At 39.0% G+C, this 24,265-nt stretch overlaps 2 protein-coding genes across 17 annotated transcripts in view; one reads left to right on the top strand and one right to left on the bottom strand.

The window, feature by feature from the left end:
- Positions 1 to 1,316, top strand: part of LOC127843146 (protein RRP5 homolog) — a 124,450-nt gene extending 123,134 nt beyond the window's left edge. For all 14 annotated transcript variants that reach the window (XM_052372989.1, XM_052372988.1, XM_052373002.1 and 11 more), the window contains one exon: positions 577 to 1,316. In XM_052372989.1, the coding sequence (XP_052228949.1) occupies positions 577 to 742 (166 nt within the window). In that variant the 3' untranslated portion in view covers positions 743 to 1,316. The remainder of the gene's footprint in view (positions 1 to 576) is intronic.
- A 330-nt stretch (positions 1,317 to 1,646) lies between these two features.
- The window catches only part of LOC127843149 (probable ATP-dependent RNA helicase DDX41), a 62,979-nt gene continuing 40,360 nt past the window's right edge, over positions 1,647 to 24,265 (bottom strand). For all 3 annotated transcript variants that reach the window (XM_052373004.1, XM_052373005.1, XM_052373006.1), the window contains 4 exons: positions 23,718 to 23,867; positions 4,989 to 5,060; positions 4,485 to 4,595; positions 1,647 to 3,591 (listed from right to left, as the gene is read on the bottom strand). In XM_052373004.1, the coding sequence (XP_052228964.1) occupies positions 3,455 to 3,591; positions 4,485 to 4,595; positions 4,989 to 5,060; positions 23,718 to 23,867 (470 nt within the window). In that variant the 3' untranslated portion in view covers positions 1,647 to 3,454. The remainder of the gene's footprint in view (positions 3,592 to 4,484; positions 4,596 to 4,988; positions 5,061 to 23,717; positions 23,868 to 24,265) is intronic.

Raw genomic sequence — 24,265 nt, 5'->3', positions numbered from 1 at the left:
TGTCAATTTTATTGTCAATAATGACGATTGACAACAAAATTGATAATGAATGGATGATATTGAAGACACCGTCAATGTATTGATGAAAATCAGAGAGCTCAAATATTTATTGACGCATTGTCAATTTTATTGACAAGTGTTTTGCACCCTTCAATAATATTTAATAAATATTTATAGTCTCGTCTAAATTTCCGTTCAGTCAACACGGTTAAAGGGCAAAAACTATTCTGTCAATATTATTAAGTCAATAAAATTGACAATGATATTGTGTGTGGATGGGCCGCTTTACACTCTTTAATCAAGTAAGGAAGGTCTTAAATTAAATGTTCCTGTTTAAGGGACTACCAATTCTTGAAAATACGTATCTAAGTGGTAAAGGTTTAATTAAGGTTATACTTGAAACATGGATAGATCTCGTGATCCTGGATAGATTTATCACTGTCCATACCAGTTTTTTGCCACGCGTGGTCTTATGTCTATGTTTCATATGGAAGTTCAGTTGGATACTGCTAATTTGAAACACCATGAATTACTTTTAATGGCGAATGCCAATTATTATACAATGACATTCTGTAGGAGCCTGTACAAACGTGCGGTGGGTCAGCCAATGGCGGTGAGGAAGATGAAATTCTTCTACAAGAAGTACCTGCAGTTCGAAGAGAAACACGGGACAGAGTCACACGTGAATGACGTGAAACAGAGGGCGCTGGAGTATGTGGAGGGGCTGCAAGAGGGATCCTGAATGTGAATAGGGGCTTGATTAGACTTCTGAACTTCATAGCCTCTGATTGTGGATTTTGGGCTTTTGATATTAGCCTTGTTCTGGGAACACTGAGCTGAATGTATGAGCGTAAAGTATTGTCCTAAATTGGTCTGTGTGGTCTGCACAGGCTGATCAGGGACCACACTTACAATTTTTATTGAAATTTTGCGTTTAAAGGAGGTCTCTTGTAAACAAAAATCTACTGTGAAGGTAAAATGTGTCATCCCTTATAAGCCTGTGTAGACTGCACAGGCTAATCTGGGATGAAAGTTTTACACACATGCATTAAACCCAATTTTTACAGAGTCAGGCTCAAATAGGGACTGGGATAAGGGCCTAGACTAGTGCAAACATGATGGGTCTAGAATGGAAAGGACTGCATTGACTTTAAAATGTATTGGATTAATTTTTTTTTGTTTACTAAGCTTATCATGGCCTGCAATGACATATGTTATTGCATGAATGTTATGGAATGTAATATACATTTCTCATTTGCTTACTTGTCAGACTGATGTATTACCAATATATGGAAAATAAACTTTACTACAAACAGTGTAGCTGTCTCAAATAAACAAATATGTAGTTTTTTCTGATATGATTCTGTTTGCCTTCTGAGTTGGAATATTTGAAATCGTACAAGGCAAAGAATCATGAATAACTACTTTCAATCTAAAATGAAGCGTGCATAAATTTCACCACTTAAATGTGGCTTTTACATAAAAGCATGATGGCATTGATTCTCAATATTCTCAATATCTTCTTCATGTTGTAAACTGGTTTCATTACGTTGTAGAGATATTCAACAATGTATCTGTAAAATTAAAGCCCACAGTTTATGGGTAGGTAGCTGTTCTTTGTATTCAGGAAGATAATACAAATCAGATCATCTTTAAATTATTTTATTAAACTGTACACAAGTAACAATATAAAATCTCACGAATTCTGACAACCTTATGTTCATCTTGATATACACAACATCAGCACAAAAAAGTTATTCCTTAATACCTACAGTGCAAATATATATAAAATAACTATACAGATAAAAAATCCTAATGCAAAACTTTTTTGGTGACCAAAGCTAAGCTTTGTCATATAATAAGAAAGTAGCCATTTTTTTTAACTGAAAAGTCTTTGTCACTATAAAATTACATTGTCCCCATATGGTCACACATATGGTATTTTTTTTATCCGCGCCAAAATTTTTTCGGAGGGGATATAGTAATTGGTCCTGTCCGTCCGGCTGAAACTTTGTCCGGAGCATAACTCCAAATCTATTCAATGGATTTACTTTAAACGTAGAATATAAACAGATGGCCACTAGGAGAAGTGCAGTGACCAAGAACCATAACTCTATCTACCTTAGTTTTTGAATTATCTCCCCTTTTATATGATTTTAAAGTACATTTTTGTCCGGAGCATAACTCTAAATCTACTGAAGGGATTTACTTGAAACTTGAAATATACACAGATGGCAACTAGAAGTGCAGTAACCAAGAACCACAACTCTATCTACCTTAGTTTTTGAATAATCTCCTCTTTTATATGATTTTAATGTAAATTTTTGTCTGGAGCATAACTCTAAATCTACTGAAGGGATTTACTTGAAACTTGAAATATTAACAGATGGCAACTAGGAGAAGTGCAGTGACTAAGAACCATAACTCTACCTAAGTGTTTGAATTATATCCCTTTATTTAATTTCAAAGTAAATTTTTGTCAGGAGCACAATGAATTATCTCCCTTTATTTGTTTTTACAAATATTATTCTACTCTCTAAAACAAATGTTGTCATACAAGCAAACACATTTCGGCGGGGATTTGGCACTACTGTGACAAGCTCTTGTTAACTATAAAAATTGGTAAGACACCTGGTTAGAATTAAGTTTACCTTCTTAAACAGAAGTACTGTTTATTTCTTTAAGACAATAACATTTTGAGCTCCATTTTCTTGCCTATGAGGATGTTGATTGTCCAGTGATTTATACCATACCTTCATACACATCTCAATACACCATGGTAATGGGAAGTGTCCATAACTTACTCTCCATTTAGTTTTACTTTTAGAGAGTTGATAGGTTCTATGATTATGCTGCAACTTAAGGACCAAATATTCAGAAATCCAAGTACACTTGGAATGTCCACCACCCTGATAGTCCAATCCACTCCAAGCATAGAATCATGACATGGAATGCAACAAAGGGGTGTTCAACAAGAGATTGCCAAGCAATATGGTCCCCTACCGGTGAAACTCCACCATTGTCAGATTTTTTTTATATTTGTTGCCATAGCAACCAAAATTCATGACATAGGAACAAAATTAAATGACGTACATAATCTCCATATTGCAATCTATCCATGTTTCAAGTTTCATGAAAAAATATGAAGAACTTTTAAAGTTATCGCAGGATCCAGAAAAGTGTGACGGACTGACTGACTGACAGACAGACAGAGCGCAAACCATAAGTCCCCTCTGATTTCACTGATAGGGGACAATAATCCAAGTAAACTGGAATTTCTATGTCACTGATGGTCCAGTCTGCTTCAAGCACAGGCTCAGCTGTTCGTGCAACACATGGACTGGTTATGTTCAATAATCCATGTACAATGCAGTGCCTACTACACTGATAGTCCATAATGCTGCAATCACTGACAAAGCAGTTCATGCCCCTCTAAATAGTCCTCAGTCCATGCTCAGTAGTCCGCGCTGCTGTTAGCCAGGTAGTCCCTGCGCCCGATGCCTGCCACCTGTTTGCTCTGTAGGGCCTCCAGTTTGGGGCATTCTGCAATACGATGACCCAGCCCACCACAGTACGAGCAGCCAGCCTCGCCTATAATATATAAAAATACATGGGGAACATTGAAGACTTATTATTGTAAAATAATCACACCCTTGGAATTATATTCCTTTTATACAACCTAACACCTGGATGGTCACTATATTGCTAAAAGACCCTCAATGGTATTAGCTTTTTCCTAATTGTACAACTCTACAAAGTAAAGGATATACACTGAAATTTCCATAGACATCTGCCTATGTGCAGGTCCATTGAAACAAACTGACCTACAGGCATTGTCCTACACTTTTCAGTGTAAAACATTTAAACTTACCAGGATTATGATATAAAGTTGTGCATGATTTGAGTTGTCCTACGTTAAAAAATACAAAAGTAATTCCCATATATCAACTTTGAGTTTTGTAACGTTGCTATTGTTACTTTAGACCTAATTAGCAAACATAGACATCTCTGAAACTACAACATATTACATCAAGATGTGCTATATTTGGTATGTAAGATTTTATATTGACCCACAACTAATCATCGAATAATTACCCTAGGGTCATAACTCACAACACCATCGGGGTACAATTATTTACATAGACTTGTATAGCGAAATAACTTTAAACATTCTTCTGAATCCACAAAGCCTGAATAGTTCAATTTGATATAGTTTTGGTGATCTCTACATAAAAATATTCCCCGGGGATATTTTCATTGGTATCATTGGTTCAACTTGCTCCATAACACTACACATGACTTGGGGGGGTATCAGTCAACACTGTTGCAAGTTGTAGTTCAATTCATTTCATTTTAAATCATTATTGATCTATTTGGTACAATACATATAGTTTGACATAAAATTAACCAATAAGAAAATATGACTAAAGCTGGATATTCATAAAACAAACTGTTCATGATATATTTGCCATCTGTTAGTTTACCTCCAATGTTGAGGTATTTCTCATTCTCCAGCTCCTTAGCAGCCAGGAATGGTGGCACTTTCTGCTTGGCTTCAATCAGCAGGTGTTTCAAGTCCAGCAGCACTGTCTCATCTGAAATACCAGTGTTGTTTAACATGTATTTGAAGGTTTAGTTTAAGCCTTCTTTATTGGAATACCCCACCATGCATGTTTACCCCTGAGTACCAATAGTGTAGTTTTCAATACACGAAAGTAGTCTAGAGGAAATAGTGCAATAAATAATTGATAAGATAGCTGAAAGAAAAGATTGTATATACAGATAAAAAATATTATGGTGAAATAATACTTTCACAGACCCCCCCCCCCCCCACCATTGAGGGGCCAGACATTCCTTTAAGTAGACCTTTAAATAAATAGTCTTGTATTTAGTTTTGCACTATATAAATGCTATGTATTTGTATTTAGTATAAACAGCACACAATCCAAACAAACATAATACTTAAGATATATTAGCTGGACAATTACCGTTTCCATTGTTTACAAAAGTAGTGGCTGTTCCTGTTTTACCACATCGACCCGTGCGGCCTATTCTGTGCACTGAAATAAGGGGAAATAATTCAGACTGTGAAACACGTTGCTGGAAAATACCTAAAATAATAGCCAACAAGGCGATCCAAGAGACAGCTATATATTGTGCCAAAATTTGTATGATCTTGATTTTGAGCCAGTGTAACTTATCATGACTTCGTGACATCTGAGTGATATTATTTTTCCATGAAAACTCTTTTGAATGACATTAACTTTCCATGAAAACTCTTCAATTGGTATAGGTTATATAAAGTATATACAAAATATTAAGCCTGCCCTTGACCTTGAGTCAATGTTATGGAATCATTCCTTCTGCACATATATAGGGTGCAAGATCATGTGACTTTGTGGGGTTTATGACTGAACTTAAATGAAATTAAACACACCGGTAAGTGGTGATTTTTTACGTCCCCCAGTCTATACTGGGAGACATATTGTTTTTACCCTGTCTGTTTGTTGGTTTGTTTGCGTCAAACTTTAACATTGGCCATAACTTTTGCAATATTGAAGACAGCAACTTGATATTTGGCATGCATGTGTATCTCATGAAGCTGCACATTTTGAGTGGTGAAAGGTCAAGGTCATCCTTCAAGGTCAAAGATATGGGGGGGGGACATAGTGTTTCACAAACACATCTTTTTTCAAATAGCTTCAAAACAGTTTTTCTTAAGAATTTCAACACTTGCATAAAACAGTTTTTATGCTGCTTATGGTTATGTGAAATACATAGAGGATATTTGTTGGATTCGGTGGAATATCGATTTTAATTCACAAGTGATCATAGGAAATAATATGTTCACGCGTAAAAAAAAAAAAATTCTATGATCATGAGTGAATATAAATCGATATTTCAAAAATTTTCTTTAAATTTTATGCTTTTTTCACCGATTATTTAAATTGTAAAAGAGTATAACTAGAGAATATCGCTGGAATAATGACGTCATTTCGTCATTTATTTTTCACTGTTTGAAACAGTGAATTATCAGTTTTAAGTTCTCTATAAACCACTGGAAATCATAAAATAAATCAGAATCACTTTATTTAATAAGCAGGTGTTGTTGGACACAAATTTGATGAGTGATTTACACAGTTATGCAGCACACAACATGAAATTTTGGCACTGATTTTAGACGTATTAAAGGATTTATTCTTCAATTATCTTATTATTGGCACAAACTGCAAGAAAAACTGTCTTTTACGCACTAAAGATTGTTGCAAATGTATTTCATTACATTGAGATATTTGTAAAAATTAAGTTCTTAACGGTGTGTTTTCATTCTTTCCAGCCCTTGTGTAAACCCCTAGAAACCCTGTTGATGCTGCACCCTGATATAGTGACCTGAACATTGTCGCCAAGTTTCATGAAAGCCCTCAAATAGTTATAAAAGATATAATGCTGACACAAAAATAGAGGCTCTTTTACATTGACTTACAAATAACCTTGACCTATAACCAACATGACTGCCTCAAACCTTCTGCATAATCATCTCAATGACGTTAACATTGTGGCCAAGTAAAATAAAAACAAATTTTCTTAAAATAAAATTCATTTTAATTATTAAATACTTACCTGTTATCTCTAGCTTACCCCTTTCCAAGGGAGTTTATTCATCCGGAAAATATTCAAGCGCTGGGAATCGTCCACCTCTATAAAGAATCCAAATCAGGTTAAACATAGTACAATGTAACCTAACAGGAAATCAAGAACCATAACTCATCTTTCCTTTACAAAAACATAAAAAGGCGATGAGCGGGGTGGGAGGTGGGACTTACCGATAACAGGTAAGTATTTAATAATTAAAATGAATTTTATTTAAAAAAAAATTGTTCTAAGATCATAAATACATTACCTGTTATCTCTAGCTGATTTTGCAGCTGCGGCGGGAAGGTTCGCATATTTTTTCCCATCACAGCAGAACCCATATACAGGGTTTTCAGCCAGAGATAGTAGAATCACGTCCTCTTATAATCTTCGTTAGTACAGTATAGTAATTAATTCTCGGATGGCACCAGAGTACTTACGCCATAGAAGAAACTACAGTTTGAGCCACTACAAGAGGACCCAACCTATACAAATTGTCTTGTTTGCAATCAAGAGAACGAAGATAAAAAGAGGAGAAGGTGGTCAAATTCCTCCAGAAAGCAGCTTGAAGCACTTCAGATAGTGGGGTCTGATTAATATAAGCCCACGAAGCCGAAAGAGCACTTAATTCATGCGGTCTTATCTTAAACAGGGATAAATCCCTCGATGAAAGAGAAGAATAAGCTTTCCTTATAGTCGAGGCTATCCAACGAGAAATAGAAGCCGCAGACACATCGCCCCCCCACCTTTTAATGGAATGAAAAGTCTCTTGCGAGAACCTCGAATAGACTTTACCTTATTAAGGTAGAACTTCAAAGCCCTGACCGGGCAAAGGAGTCTATCATCATCTTCATGTCCACAAGTTCTAGACAGACTTGGAACTTTGAAGGGTTTGGAAGCCATAGAGGGGAATTGATTTTTAGCAAGGAATCCTGACTGACATAACAATGTAACAGATCCATCAGAAGAGTCAAAACGAAGATGACTATCCTCGATAGAGAGAGCATGAATTTCACTTCTCCGTTTGGCTGAAGCCATAGTAAGAAGGAAAACGGTCTTCCATGTTAGGACTTGTAATGAAGCCTGATCAAGAGGTTCATAGGGAGCCTTAGTAAGAACCTAGCCCACAAGGTAAATCCCATTTAGGAGCAAGTGTACGAGATACAGGACGACTAAGTTCCATAGCTTGAACAAGTTCCGAAATAGCTGGATCTGCACAGACTTTTGAAGACTTAGTAAAAGCCAATGTATGTGAAATCATAGATCTGTATCCTTTGATGGAACTAAGAGAAAGTTTCTTATCATCAAAAAGATAAATGAGAAAATCCGCTATTCGTCTAGCAGAGGGATTGAGGGGATCAATTTTCCCTCGAACACACCAATTAGAGAAGAGTTTCCAACGAGAATCATAGACTGCTCTGGTGGATTTTCTCCTTGCCGAAGCAACAAGGGTTGAAGCCCTGACAGAAAAACATTTCTTCTGCAAAGATTGCCTGATAACGGCCAGACGTGTAAGTGGAACATTTTTGGGTCCGCATGTAGTCTGCCTCTTTGAGACAGAAGATCTGACCTGTGAGGAAGATTCCTGGGATAATCATACAGGAGACTGAGAAGATTGTTGAACCAATATCTTCTGGGCCACCGAGGGGCAATCAGGAGTTTCCTGCACGAGCTCACCCTGATTTTCGCCAATATTTAGGGAATAAGAATGGGTGGGGGATAGGCGTAAGCGTCCAGTTGGTCTCACGTGAACGATAGCGCGTCAATTGCCCACGCTGCTGGATCGTAAACTGGACTCACATACAGAGGAAGTCTGTGATTGTGTCTGGTCGCAAATAGATCGACCAGGGGATAACCGAACTTGAAAAAGATCTGGTTGGTCACTTCTTGATGAAGTGTCCACTCCGATGGAAGTAACTGGTGTTTGCGAGACAAACCATCTGCCAGGGCCTTGAGGCGACCTGGTATATATTTGGCCATAAGATTAATGTTGAGTGTTTTGCAATTTTCTGGTTTCCAGATACAGGGATTGAGAATGTGTTCCCCCCTGTGCCTGGATGTAAGCCACCACAGATGTGTTGTCTGTTGACACCATCACACAAGAGTCTCAAAGATGAGATTAGAAATGAGATACAGCTAGAAATACTGCTCGCATTTCTAGATTGTTGATATGTAGGTGAGATTCCTGATGAGACCACAACCCTAAAATTATCAGACTGAGAGGTTCCAGGTGAGCACCCCTTCCTTCCTTGCTCGCATCCGTTATTAGATATAATGACGGTTGTGGAGGAAGAAGGGGTACTCCTGCCAACAGAGTCTCCTCGTCTAGCCACCACTGAAGATGAGACACTAAGGAGGGAAGGATGGGAATCTGTTTTAATAGATTGCCTGGAGACCATTTCCAACAAGCTGAAAGATAGTGCTGAAGAGGACGTAGGAAGAGACGTCCCAACTGCACAAAGAGCTCAGGATACCGATGAGAGAGAGGAATTCTTGAGCTGTTATATGAGATTGGGACAAAACCCAGTTGACCTTTATCAGAAGGTCTGATATACGTTGAAGTCACACTCTGCCCCAATGGATGTGGGTCAAGAAATTCATTCCCACAAAAGTAAAGTCCTGTGAAGGAATGAGGTCTGATTTGTCTGCATTGAGAAGGATCCCTAACGAGAGGAGTTCCTTCCAAGAGAATCCTAGGTTGTACAGAAGCAATTGACGATCGAGCTGGTGTAAGAGCCAGTCGTCGAAATACTGAAGAAGAAGAATCCCGTGAACTCTGAGGTGTGCTCCGACTGCCGCCATTAGTTTGGTAAAAACTCGTGGGGCTGTCCCCAACCCGAAAGGCATAGCCCGGAACTGGTAGACTTGGCCTTGAAAGGCGAATCGCAAGTACTTCCGGTAGTTGGGATGTATAGGAACATGGAAGTAGGCATCTTCCAGATCCAAAGACACCCTCCAGTGCAGGGGTTTGATGTAGTCCCATATGAAGGAACCATTTTTCTTTTGAACAAGAAAAAGACGACTGTAAAATCCTGGAGAATAAGGATCTTGAACCCTTTCTTCTGCCTGTTTTTCCAAGAGCCCGAGAATGGACTCTGGAATATGTGGATGCCGAGATACCAGCTCTATAGGGACGCGAGAAAGTGGAGGCCTTTTTTCGAATTGAAAAGTAAGGCGTTTTGTCACAAGAGAATGAACCCATGCATCTGAAGTAATTTGAAGCCATCGATTTGAAAAGTGGATAAGTCTGGCCCTGACTGGTATTTTCGGCATCGGAGGTTGTGGCGGTAGAAAGGGGAGGGCCCTAGGGCTGATAAGGAGGGGGTCCACCCTGCCGGTAGAAGGTTTGAAATTCCTCTGTCCCGGCTTGGGTTTGCCCTTTTTCCCAGAATCTTTATTAGAAGACTTGTGAGAAAAAGAAGGTCTGTTATAGGAAGACTGCCTATTAAGACCCGACCGTGGATTAAATGAAGGCTTTTTAGAGAAAAGGTTGTTTCTGTTAGTCTTCTTGAATGCTGGAACTGCTGGTGGCCTAGAAGCAGGATGCTTAATGACCCCTTGGCGTTGTCCAGAGTTGTTTCTAGCTAAAGAAGCATGAAGTTGGTCATCCTTGTCAGCTGTGATTGCTTCTTGTATCGTTCCACCAAAAAGGAACCCTGATGTGAGAGGAGCTGTTCTGAGCGAGTTCATACCAGGTTCCAACAGAAAATCTTTAGGTAAAGAAGTAAGGATATGATATCTACGAATCCTTAGCATCTCGGACATTGAAGAAGCAGAAGTGTGTGATAAGGCCAATGTGGTCCGTGAGAGATGAATTAACAAATCACGGAGTTCCTCCGGAACAGATTCCGACCAATCACACACCATTTGTAAAATTGTCGCTAGCATAAAGTCAATTTGGTTAGTCAAACCTAATGCTCTACGTTCTCTCATTTCCCATGTTTCCAACATGGAAAACGGAACAGAAACTGAATTGGAACCACTTGGCATTACAAGTTTTGAAAAATCCAACCCAGATGGTGTATGTGGTACAGGAGGCTTGTTACTTTTACTACCTTCCTGGTGTTTTGGATCAGCTAGTTCCTTTGGAATTTTCCATGTTTCTCCTCGTTTTGGAATAGTCTTATTAGCTGATTCCAATGATTGAAAAATAGATAGAACAGTAGAACCAATGGGAAGTCGCGGGTCATGATGAGCCGTCGACTTACTAACCCTGTTGGGATCAAATGTACGAAAAAGTTGTTCTGTTACAGAAATCGTCGCATTTGAAGACAGTTCAGCAGGTCTTGGACAGTAATCTTCACCAAGAGTACGAAACATCAGTTCATAGATCTGACTAATCGGAGCTAAATATTGATCCGTCTCAACATTAGATTCTGCATCTGAATCAGCCTCACTCTCTACAACACCAGCGGTGTGTATAGAATCAGCAGGAACAGAAGTGAGAATATCTTGTACCAGATTGTGATTGTCTGGTTAAGGCGAATGATCATCCCCGACGTCAGTAAACTGACAATGTAAACCGGAAAGTGATGGTAAATTATCAGCATTGTCCCGCCGAATTCTGTATCCAAAGTGTATCAGTTTTCAACAGGGTAGCTGTAGACGGTACACGACTTGATATGGTAGATGATACCCGTGGTGTTGATACTGACGCCTTAGTAGTGAGATGAGCTCCTGAAGATGCAATATGAGTGGCAGTCAACTTTGGAACCAACACATTTGGCATGGAAACATGCAATTCCATAAAGGAATACGATGGTGAAGGACTATACGAATGGTAGGTCCGATGCTGTCTACGTGAAAGTTGACGACGTCCTCGTTTCCTGCGATGTCGAAATCTGGATCGGCTGCGCTGTCGAGATGTGGATCGGCTGCGATGAGATCGAGATCTTCTGGAATACCGTCTCCGTGAGTGACGACGTGATCGCTTACGAGCGCCGCGACGATGATAACTGCTTGACGAAGAAGAGCGTGTCCGATGTCCACTCCTTGATGAAGACGATGCATTCGACGACGAATAGGATGAAGCAGAAAAAGCCTATGATGAAGACCGAATTCTTCTTATTGACCGGCAATTGGTGTTATCGGTGGCAGGCCTAACTGATGACTGTTGACCAGTGACCGGACTGTTGAAAGTAACGGACCTGACTGGCGATCAATGACCGGACCGGTGACTGGACTGGTGACCGGACCGATGACATGACCGGTGACCAGCCGGTCATATCATGACCGGTTACGTCACCGGACAAAGACCGTAGAATGGCGGATACCATGTGGTCTGACATTGATCCAGTCGTTCCATGATCAATGTCGCCGGTATGCATGGTGTGAGTCATAAGATCTGATGACGATCGACTGACAACAACACCATCTTGCCCGGTACCCAGTGACTGACAAATTCTCTGGTCATCCTGGTAATCAATGTCGGATGGAGGTTCGTTGCGTTTGCGGCTGATTGACGTCCTCCGGCGACCTGCTTTCATCCATGTGTCGTAAGCCCACAAATCGCAAACCGCACATTTGTTATTTAATGTGCAACCGGTACATGCAAGGCAAGTATCGTGGGAATCCCACCTTGCCTTGATATGACCACAAGAACCTCTATCCTGTAAGTTTATTCTGAAATAAAAGAAACAGAAAGAACCTACAAAAGACAATTTAATGATTATAAATTCAAATAAAAAGTTAAACCACAAAATGTAAACAAACGAACGCTGTACAAATGCCCTCAATTACTTATTGGGGAATAGGCACGAATTCCTCGTGGTTCACGTGCTCATGTACATGAGCGTCGCTACAAACAAAGAAACCCAGCAAAAGCAGAAATATGACAATAACTGCAACTAAAAGTATAGAAATATAAACCGAATGATACAAATAAAAATAAATAAAATTTATCCTTCAAACTCCGACAAAAACACAATGAAAAGAACAAATAAGTCCTGAGCCTAAAATAGGCATGCACTCATGGTTGTCCGGAAAGGAAAGATGAGTTATGGTACTTGATTTCCTGTTAGGTTACATTGTACTATGTTTAGCCTGATTTGGATTCTTTATAGAGGTGGACGTTTCCCAGCGCTTGAATACTTTCCGGATGAATAAACTCCCTTGGAAAGGGGTAAGCTAGAGATAACAGGTAATGTATTTATGATATTAAAACCTTTTGAAGGGCATAAGAGATGTGGAGCGCACACAAAAATGGAGGCTCTAACATTTAACTTTGATCTTGAGCTGGTGTGACTGACATTCCCTCTGCAAATTATCTCAATATCCCAAACATTACTTTATGTTTCATGACAGACCTTTACTGGATATTGGAGATAAGGGTCACACAAGAAAGCAAGAAGCTCAAACTCTGAGGTATTGCCTTGTCCTTGACCTGGATTGACAGACTCATGCCTTCTGCACATGTCTAAATGACCTTAACCCTTTGCATGCTGGGAAGTTTGTCGTCTGCTAAAATGTCGTCTGCTAAATTTCTAAAATTAGCATTTTCTTCATTTTTTTTTCAAAGAACACTATCAGAACAGCAAACAGTTTGGATCCAGATGAGACGCCACGTTCTGTGGCGTCTCATCTGGATCCAAACTGGTTGCAAAGGCCTTCAAAATTTGGTTCCAGCACTGAAAGGGTTAATATTCTTCCCAAATTGCATGAAAATCCTTCAAAAAGTACAGTAAATGTGTAACTAAAATGCAAGTTAAACCATTTGACCTTAAAGAACCGAATTGACATTGCTATGGCATGACTGACTCGGCATATTTACTTAATGCCCTCAACATTTAGGCAATTTTCATGTAAATCCCTAAACGGATATGGGAGATATGGAGCTGACATGAAAGTGTAACAGCTGGAATGACAAAGGGTATTCCTATCAACCCAAACCCACGTAAGAATTTAATAAACAAAGAAAGATTGTACAGTGTTCATTCTAGACCGCGCGATTGCGCGATTCGCGCTATTTTTTCAAAGATCGCGCACATCTGCAGCATGTGTGCGAGAAAATTTGCGCACTCGATATCCGTTACGGGTTTTTTAAACTGTTAAATTCTGCTTCGCGTATTTATTGAGAAAAACACCGGAAATCAAAGGGAATTAACTCTTCGATTCACGGGTTAATAAACTTTAAAGAATTTTCGTTTAAAATGATACTTGGGTTAATTAAAAAATAAGAAATTTCGTTTAAAAAATAAAGGGATGCGACTCGTGAATGATTAAGGAAGAAAATTGTCCTTTGATACTGGAATGTAAAAACTTAATTCTATACATTAATTAAGACACTTACATGACTTAGGTTTTAATATCATATCATCATTCATATCATATCATGATAGACAATCAGTATTTTTTTTTTTATTGTTTTAAATGATACAGAAATATCATGTGAACAATTATTTTCATAATCCTTTGTTTTTATTTAAGTCAGCAATATACTATGGAAAGTGCAGTTATATTTAACAGCAGTTACAATGGTATTTCACTGACTTGACTGTTTTAAGTAATGTAGAAGTTAAAACAAATAAACATTAAAACGAAAATGAAAACATATAAATGGTACTTGATCAATTCCCCCCCAATTGTGAAAAATCCCCCCATTTTTCAAAGTGAGGGGGGAAATTTCCCCCCTACTTTTCGATTTCTAGAATGAACACTGTTGTAATAGATGTACTACTGAGATTAAGTGAAACAATTCCATTTAAAGTTGCTGAAATATCAAGCATATAAATTGTCAGCAATTCAATCAAGCTCAGGATAAGTTTTGTCTGGATGATAAACGATTCTTTGTAGCTGATCCTGAAAGTGTATTCACAGTGATGTGAATTGTTTCCTTACTTGACCAAGTCAAAGTCAAAGCTCATACAGTTTTATTATTTGACCAAAAAAATCATAAACTCAAAGCAGCAAATGCTAAATGACAAGAAAATTTAAATACAAGAGCACCACATAGCGGTTGCCAACGGTCGGCGGTGGATGCAGTTTTGAATAAATGAAAGCTTGTCAGAAGAAAAGGAAGAAAGGTAAGTGGCAAGAATATTTTTTTTTTAGAGGTCACAGTGGCATTGACATTTGACCGAGTGACCCAAAAATGGGTGTGGCACGTAGAACTCATCAAAGTGCTACAGATGAAGTTTCAAAGTTGTAGGTGGAAGCACTTAGATTTTAGAGCCAATGTTAAGGTTTTAGCACGACGCGGACAGCAGACGAGCTGCTATGACAATACCTCAGTTTTCTCCGAAAACAGCCGAGCTTACAAGTTGAAAATTATAACATAATTTTAGAGTTCAAGCATCAAGACTTGAAAATGTTTTATTCCAACCAACAAACCATTTGTATAAGTTATAAATTATTATAAGATATGTTCAAATAAAATTTTCAGTTAGCATAATATCAAAACTTTAAATCCAAGAGTTTTTGGACCCATTCCTGAAATTGTTATTATAAATAAGCATTGAACTGGCTTAAAACAAGAGCTTTCAGAAGACAGCGCTCTCGACTTTTCGAGTGCTTGAAAGTATAATGGGGGTATTGTTCATATTCAATAAGGTCAAGGTAATAAAGTCATATTCTAACTGGAAGAGGACCATAATTGAAACATATTGATCGCTTATGTTTTAAAGAAGTGGTACATTACAGACGATTTTGAGTTCAGTTATATTTTCCAAAACAATTTTTTTAAATAAAATTCATTTTAATTATTAAATACTTACCTGTTATCGTATGCTTATACTTTCCAAGGGGAAATAACTCATCCGGAATTTTAACTGGGAATCCGCCACCTCAATACCGTAATACAGGCCAGGTTAAACATAGTGCAATGCAACCTAGCCAAAAATCGGTAACCAACCCTCAATATTCTTTCAATATATATACAAAAATATTATCGAATAGCGGGGTGGGAGGTGGGACTTACCGATAACAGGTAAGTATTTAATAATTAAAATGAATTTTATTTAAAAAATTTGTTTTAATGTCATAAATACTGACCTGTTATCGTATGCTGATTTTGCAGCTGCGGTGGGAAGGTTCGTATATATTTTCCCAACACAGTAGAACCCATAAACAGGGTTATCAGCTAATGATATCAAGTAATCTTCGTTAAAACGGTATTAATTATGACTTCTCGGACAGAGTAATATGTCTATGTCGTAAAGAAGACACTACCGTTAGTGAAACCACAACAAGCCCAAACGTATACAAATTGTATTGTTGGCACTTCAGAAAACGAAGATAAAAAGATGACAAGGTGGTCGGATTCCTCCAGTAAACAGCTTAGAGCACGTCAAAAAGTGGGGTGTGATTAATATATGCCCACAAAACAGACAGAGCTCTTAATTCATGCGGTCAGATCCTAAAAAGGAATGAATCCTTAGATAGGATAAGATTAACTTTCCTAAGTCGAGGTCTAACCCCGAGAAATAGAAGCCGCAGACACATCTCCCCCCCCCTTTTTTGGGGAAATGAAGAGTGTCTTTGAGAACCTCGAATGGACTTCTGACTAACACTGCTGAGATAGAACTTCAAAGCCCTGATTGCCCAAAGAAGTTTATCCTCATCTTCATGACTACCAGTTTAAGAAAACTTGGAAACTTGAAGGTAGAAGCCATATAGAGGACTTGATATTAAGCAAGGAATCCTGGCTGACACAACAAAGTGAAAACGACAATAGATCCAACTGGAATTGGTCGTATTCAACAGAAAAAGCATGAATTTCACTTCTCCGTATGGTAAAAGCCATAATAAGAAGGAAAACCGTCTTAAAATTATATTGGAACTGTTAATAAGCCTGATGAAAAAGGTTCATAGGGAGCTCATTAAGCATCCCAACATGTTACACAAGTCAAAACCGCTTAAGAAGGTAAAGGAACGAAAAACATAGTGTTGACGTTCCATAGTTTGGATCAGTTCCAAAATAGGTAAGACAGCACAGAGTTGCGATGACTTACACAAAACAAGGTATACGAAAGCACAATCTCTATCCTTTGATGAAGAAAAGAACAAATTTCTTATCATCAAGAAAAAGATGAGAAAAACCTCTATGTATCTAGCAGAGTGATTAAGGTAATAACTATGCTCTCAATTACCCAGTAAAAAATGAATTTCCATAGAACCTTTATACAGTTCTGATGGAATTATCCTTGCACAAGTAACAAGGATTGAAACTCTAACAGAAAAACGTTCTTCTGTAGAGATAACTAAAAGTTATTAATGGCCAGACATGTAGTGGCACATGTTTGGATCAGTAAAAATATGTCTCAGTGAGATATGATATTTGACCTGTGAAGAAGTTTCCTGAAAATAATTTTTGTACAGGAGACTTAAAAGGTCGTAGAACCATAATCCCATGGTTCATTAAGTATATTTCATGAAATTATGGCAAAAACTCAGTTATTGCAAAAACTCACCAAGAAGGCAAGATATTCCAGTTTATGTCAATGGACGAATGTATAACAATCGCACACCCTGCTGGATCGATTTCTGTGAACTGCATTGTTGACGTTGTTCAGCATACCGGTATACACTGCGATATACGATCGCATAACGCTAATAACTAGCGTTTGATGATAAACAACATTCTTTGATATACTATGTACACCATGCAACTCGTCTGCAATTTCACTGCCGCGCATACGCAATTACATTATTGAACCCAACGGAAAAATAATTCGAAAGAAAGAACTGCAGGACAAAACGTCCAACAGGGCGTTGAGACGAACTGGTATGAGAAAGACGATAGAGAAAATTTGTTGTTCTTGCAAAGAACGAATAAGTTCCTGATTTCCAGTTACAAGGAGTGATAATATGATCACCTCCATGTCTGTAAGTAAACCACGACCGATGTGTGATAGTTGAAACCATCACAAAGGAATCATGAAAATGTGTTGTAAATGAAAAACAGCTAAAAAGAATTTTCGCTTTTCAAGATGTAGATGTGCAGGTGATATTCGTTAGGATACCACATAATTGAGAAAATCAAGATACGTTGTTCTATGTGATCGTCCATAACCTTATCTGCTCACATCTGTATAAGATGTAAGGAAGGTTGTGGTAGAATAAACTATATTCTTGCCATGATAATCTTCTAGTCTAGACACCACTGAATAGTGGTAAATAATGACAAAAAGATGGAAATCTGTGTCATTAAATAATCCCAAGATTAATACAATTATCTTAAAAATAAAGCTGAAACGGACGTAAGAAAAGACGTCTCAGCAGAAGGACCGGTGACCGGACCGGTAAATACCGACCGGTGACCGAAACCATTTGTCAAGGATGGGTGGGCAAAGAAACCACGGCAAGCCGAACTTTCCCACTCCAAACACACTTGAAAATTGGTAGAATAGGACAGTGTTTAACACTTATAAGTTTATGACCTATCTACAGAATATAGCCTCTTCTTGAACCAATAACAGGCGCCTTTAAAATCCTGGATAATACAGGTCGCGAAGTCATCGATTTGCAAAGTACGGAAATATGATTGATAGTGGTACCTCCGGAATCGGAGGTGTGATGGCAGAAAAAGGTGAAAACCCTAGGGGTAACCTTAAGCGGGTCCACGCTTGCCGGTAGAATGCATGGAAGTCTTAAATTCTGACTTGATTAATCCATTTACTTCAAGACTTCTAACCGGGAAGAATTCCGAAAGGAATACGACCAGTTATAGGAAGACGGCCTGTTATGGCCAGAAGTGTAATAGAAGAATAACTTTAAGATGAGGTCCCTCCAGATCCTAGGATCTAAGATCTGAGTTCAATAGGTCCTAAGCCATCTACAAGACTGTAGCCGCTATGCGGTCAATCTGATAGGCAATCCTATGTATCAGAACTCTTGTTGATTCCAGTAGCTTGAAAATATGCACTGCCGTAGGAGCAATAGAAAAGCAGAAGTCGATACAAATGTCGTCTTGCTAATCCTGCTAGCGTCATTAATGTGTCCCAACTGTTCCGTGACACTGACTGCAAAGTCTGTAGCCGACAGGTAAAGGCGGTTAAAACAATTCATCCTTCGGGTCTCGAACATAAATTAATAGAGGTCAAATAGTAATGTTCGACCTCAATGCTAGTCTCCGAGCCCACTTCAGCCGATCTATCTGCAAGACCAGTAGTCTGCATGTAGCCGGTTGAGATAGAAGTACAAATAACAGATATAGCATGATTTGGTAACCGTCGCCAGTAGAACATCAGTATTGAAAAACACAAAAAGTCATGTAGATTGTTGAATCCATAAAATATAGTATTCAATACAATCATAGCCAGGGGTATACAACTATGTAATGTAGACGATACCCGTGATACTAAAAATTGACCGATGAAAACACAGTGGAATACCTGTAATTGGTAAGTGGTGACCGAACCGGACAGGTCAATGACCGGTAACTGTAGCCCGGTGAACGGACCAGTCATAATATGACCGGTGACGTTACCAGTTAAAGACCGAAAAATGGTGGAATCCATATGGTCTGTAATCAATGTCAAGCACTGCTCGGAAAAGAAGATCATGCCAAAAAATCCAATCCGATGGCGATGAGACATCACTTATTCTGACCGGTGATCAGTGATCGGTGATATGACCGATGAATGGTGACCGATGTCCGGTGATCGGGACCGGTATAATATAACTGCGTCAGAATGGAAATATCTGGTGCAGAAGAATGACCATCCACGAAGTCATCTGATATTGTTAACCGGAAAACAACGGTAGATTATCAGTATTAATAGGCATAAGTGTCCTTGTAGTCGTAGTGGAGAAAAGAACAGCTTATCCCGAAGCCTGAATGTTAAACGAACTAGTGTTCGTATACAACTACGGCTCGGTGACTGCAACATGTGTGGATGCCATAAGAAGAACCATCACACGTGGAATGGAGACATGATATTCCTAAAGGAATAAAATGGAGAACGTCGATATGACCAGTAGGTTCATTAACGCCTACGTGAGAAGTGGCGACATCCATATAACTTTGATGCCGAAATATTGTTCGGCTACGCTGGAAATATTGTCTTCTACAATATTGTCTCCATGAGCATTGACATGATCGCTTACGAGCGTATCAACGCCGAGAACTGCTTAATGAAGGAGAGGTATGTTCGATAACTATCCAGTGGTGCTCAATGCAGTCCGCTGATGTCTACGTGAAGGTTGACGACGTCCTCGTTTCCTGCGATGTCGAGATCTGGATCGGCCGAGATGTGGATCGGCTGCGATGAGACCGAGATCTTCTAGAATAACGTCTCCGTGAGTGACGACGTGATCGCTTACGAGAGCCGCGACGATGAGAACTGCTCGACGAAGAAGAGCGTGTCCGATGTCTAATCCTTGATGAAGACGATGTATTCAACGAAGAATATGAGAATAATTCAATGAAGAAGACCGAGTTCTTCTTCTTGACCGGTGACTGGTGTTATCGGTGGCAGGCCTAACTGATGACTGTTGACCGGTGACCGGAGCGGTGATCAATGACCGGACCGTTGACATGACCAGACCGTTGACATGACCGGACCGTTGACATGACCGGACCGGTGACATGACCGGTGACCGGTGACATGACCGGTGACCGGACCGGACCAGTGACCGGACCGGTGATCAATGACCGGACCGGTGACCGGACCGGACACCGTACCGGACCGGTGACATGACCGGTGACATGACCAGTGACCGGACCGGTGACATGACCGGTGACCGGACCGGTGACATGACCGGTGACCGGACCGGTGATCAATGACCGGACCGGTGACATGACCGGTGACATGACCGGTGACCGGACCGGACCGGTGACATGACCAGTGACCGGACCGGTGATCAATGACCGGACCGGACCGGTGACATGACCGGTGACCGGACCGGCCGGTCAGACGTCGATCAATGGTCCGTGATCAACGTCCCCGGTGACGTACCGGTCATATCATGACCAGTGTTGTCACTGGATAATGACCGTATGGCGGATGCCAAATGGTCCGGCATTGGTCGATGTCCTTGACCAATGCCATCGGGCAAAGACCGGCTGACGGGTGTCGCCATATGGTCTGATGTTGACCGACTGTCTAAGAGACTTAGCATAGTACGGTCGCGATCGTGCCCGATACCCGGTGACTGATACTGCAACTATTTTTTAGTGGGTATTTATCCACTCTTGTTTCTGCGACCATCATGTAGTCGAATATATGAAAAACAAGAGCAAAGCATATTCAACCATAAACTGGTCACAGACCAGATTATCATACGGCACATAAAATCATTATTTGACCATAATTCAAATTATAATAATACTGCCGTAGATCATAAATTAAACAAAAGTTTAATTCAAAACAGATGAAAAATAAAATGACGATCAATTAGATTGTCATACGGAACGTTAAAATCATTATTGCACACAATGGCAAATGATAAACAATCTGTCAATAGAAGAACACGCTTTGCACGATCTCGTAACACATTAGAAGAACATGCTTTGCACGTTCTAGCAATGTATTAGAAGAGCACGTTTTGCACGTGGTCGTTCGCGCCTGAAAACACCCAGCATGGTAGAAATAAACCATTGTTCGATAAAAACAAGCATGGCTTACCTTTTACAAATGAAACAAAATCCATTAAATCCACACAAATTAATCCGAATGAGAAATAAAAAAATAAATAACACAATTTATCTATTCAAAACCCCAATCAACCAAGTGAAAAACAATATTTTAATTCAGAGCCGTAAAAGACACGTATACACCTGGTTGATCCGGAAAGAATATTGAGGGTTGGTTACCGATTTTTGGCTAGGTTGCATTGCACTATGTTTAACCTGGCCTGTATTACGGTATTGAGGTGGCGGATTCCCAGTTAAAATTCCGGATGAGTTATTTCCCCTTGGAAAGTATAAGCATACGATAACAGGTCAGTATTTATGACATTAAAATCTATTTAACATTTGTAAAGACATAAAACAAACTTATAAGATTATATTTCAAGTTTTATAGCAATACCTTTGGTGTGATGGTTGGACGGTCTTTCAAAAAGAAAAAAATAAAAATAAATATTTGTGTTTTTTTTTTACCATGCTTTGAAAAATAAAATGTGTGTCGGGGGGTGGGGATGGAGAGGGGGAATAATGTGGGTGTGTGGTCATTTATTAGATGATATTTGAAAAATAAGAAAAACAAAAAAAAAAATCTTTTTTTTGTTGTTGGGGGGGGGTGATTCTGGGGTGGAGCCAGGGGGATGGTTTGGGTCCATTGTGGTATGTCAGGTAAGTGTTGTAAGAGCTGTGTTCGTGAAACACAATGCCCATTACTGCGCCGCTTTGAAGCCATATATTTGACCTTAAAAAATGACCTTGACTTTTCACCACTCAAAATGTGCAGCTCTATGAGATACGCATGGATGCCAAATATCGAGTTGCTATCTTCAATATTGCAAAATTTTACCTTGAAGGATGACCTTGACCTTTCATCACTCAAAACGTGCTGCTCCATGAGATACGCATGCATGCCAAATATTGAGTTGGTATCTTCAATATCGCAAAATTTGACCTTGAAGGATGACCTTCACCTTTCACCACTCAAAATGTGCAGCTCCATGAGATACGCATGCATGCCAAATATTGAGTTGCTATCTTCAATATTGCAAAATTTGACCTTGACCTTGAAGGATGACCTTGACCTTTCACCACTCAAAATGTGCAGCTCCATGAGATACGCATGCATGCCAAATATCGAGTTGCTATCTTCAATATTGCAAAATTTTACCTTTGACCTTGAAGGATGACCTTGACCTTTCACCACTCAAAATGTGCAGCTTCATGAGATACACATGCATGCCAAATATCACTTTGCTATCTTCAATATTGCAAAAGTTATGACCAATGTTAAAGTTTTCAAACGGACGCACAGACTGACGGACAGTTCAACTATAACCGGGGCCTTCAAAAAAAGGAAACAAGATATGTGTTTGTCAGAAACACTATGTCCCCCTCTGCGCCGCCTTGAAGCTATATATTTGACCTTTGACCTTTCACCACTCAAAATGTGCAGCTCCATGAGATACACATGCATGCCAAATATGAAGTTGCTATCTTCAATATTGCAAAAGTTATGGCAAAATGTTAAAGTTGGAGCAAGCAAACACACAAACCAACCAACCAACCAACAGACAGGGCAAAAACAATATGTCCCCCACTATAGTGGTGGGGGACATAAAAAATAAAAAAAGGGCCATAATTCCGTCAAATTGCCAACCAGAGTTATGCAACTTGTCCTGTACAGTCCCCTTATAATAGTTAGCGAGTGTTCCAAGTCTGAAAGCAATAGCTATTAAACTTTAGGAGTAAAATTTACCAAAACACAAAACTTAACCAAATTTTCATTTTCTAAGTATTAAAGGGGCCATAATTCTGTCAAAATGCCAGTCAGAGTTACATAACTTTGCCAGCACATTCCCCTTATGATAGTTAGTAAGTGTTGCAAGTATGAAATCAATAGCTTTAATACTTTAGGAATAAAGTGGACCTAAACACAAAACTTAACCAAATTTTCAATGTTCTAAGTATAAAAAGGGGCATAACTCTAAAAATAATGCTGACAGAGTTATGCAACTTGACATAAACAATTGTCTTGTTGCCATAAAGAAGTATTCCAAGTTTGAGTTAATTATCTTTGACAGTGTTAAAGTTATTTGACTTTATTAAAAACTTTAATAAACAGCGACGCCGACGCCGGGGCGAGTAGCATAGCTCTAATTTTTCTTCGAAAAGTTGAGCTAAAAACCTTCAGTAAATTAAAACAGTAACAGCTTGTCTCAAAATACATATTCACCGAACAATTCTTATACTTGAGTCTTAGAATAAAGAATATTCTTTAAAGTAGAATATATAAGTATTGCTTAAAATGAGTCAAACTTGGAAATTACCACCTCTACAGGTACATCATTCTTCATGTAGCACGTTTTCTTCATGACATCACCTGTGTTAGCATGTATATATTTACACGCTAGACGCATTTTTTGGTCTAAGTATATGCATTACTCTTAAATCCAAGAATGGGTTGGTGAATACTTCCAAAATATTTCCATCAAATATTACCATAGTTCTCAACAATTCGTACCATAGTTCTCAATATCCTCTGGCATATCATAGTTGATGACGTGTTTGATATCCGGGAAGTCGAGCCCCTTGGAAGCCACATCGGTTGCCACGAGAACGTCCTTGTCCCCCTTACGGAACTGATCTATAGACTGGGTCCTCTCCTCTTGGTCTGAGAACATATACAGGAATTGGAGTAAAACTCAAAGTTAATTGCTTTTTTATTTTAAGTTAAGCTTTTAACCCTTTCCTCTTAGAAGGTAATAAAAAATGAACATATAAAACCAGCATAAAACTAGAACTTAAGCCATTGAAACTTGATGCAGATAAGAAAGGCTTTAAATTGTATTTGATTTTGTTGGTATGGCTAACAACACTTGCCTCCATGTATGGCTAACAACACTTGCCTCCATGTATGGCTACCAACCTTTGCCTTTATGTATGACTACCAACCTTTGCCTCTATGTATGGCTACCAACCTTTGCATCCATGTATGACTACCAATCTTTGCCTCCATGTATGGCTACCATTCTTTGCCTCCATGTATGGCTACGAATCATTGCCTTCATG

Source organism: Dreissena polymorpha, chromosome 8, assembly GCF_020536995.1.
Source record: "Dreissena polymorpha isolate Duluth1 chromosome 8, UMN_Dpol_1.0, whole genome shotgun sequence".
Classification (NCBI taxonomy): domain Eukaryota; kingdom Metazoa; phylum Mollusca; class Bivalvia; order Myida; family Dreissenidae; genus Dreissena; species Dreissena polymorpha.
This window is presented reverse-complemented; position numbering and strand designations above follow the sequence as displayed.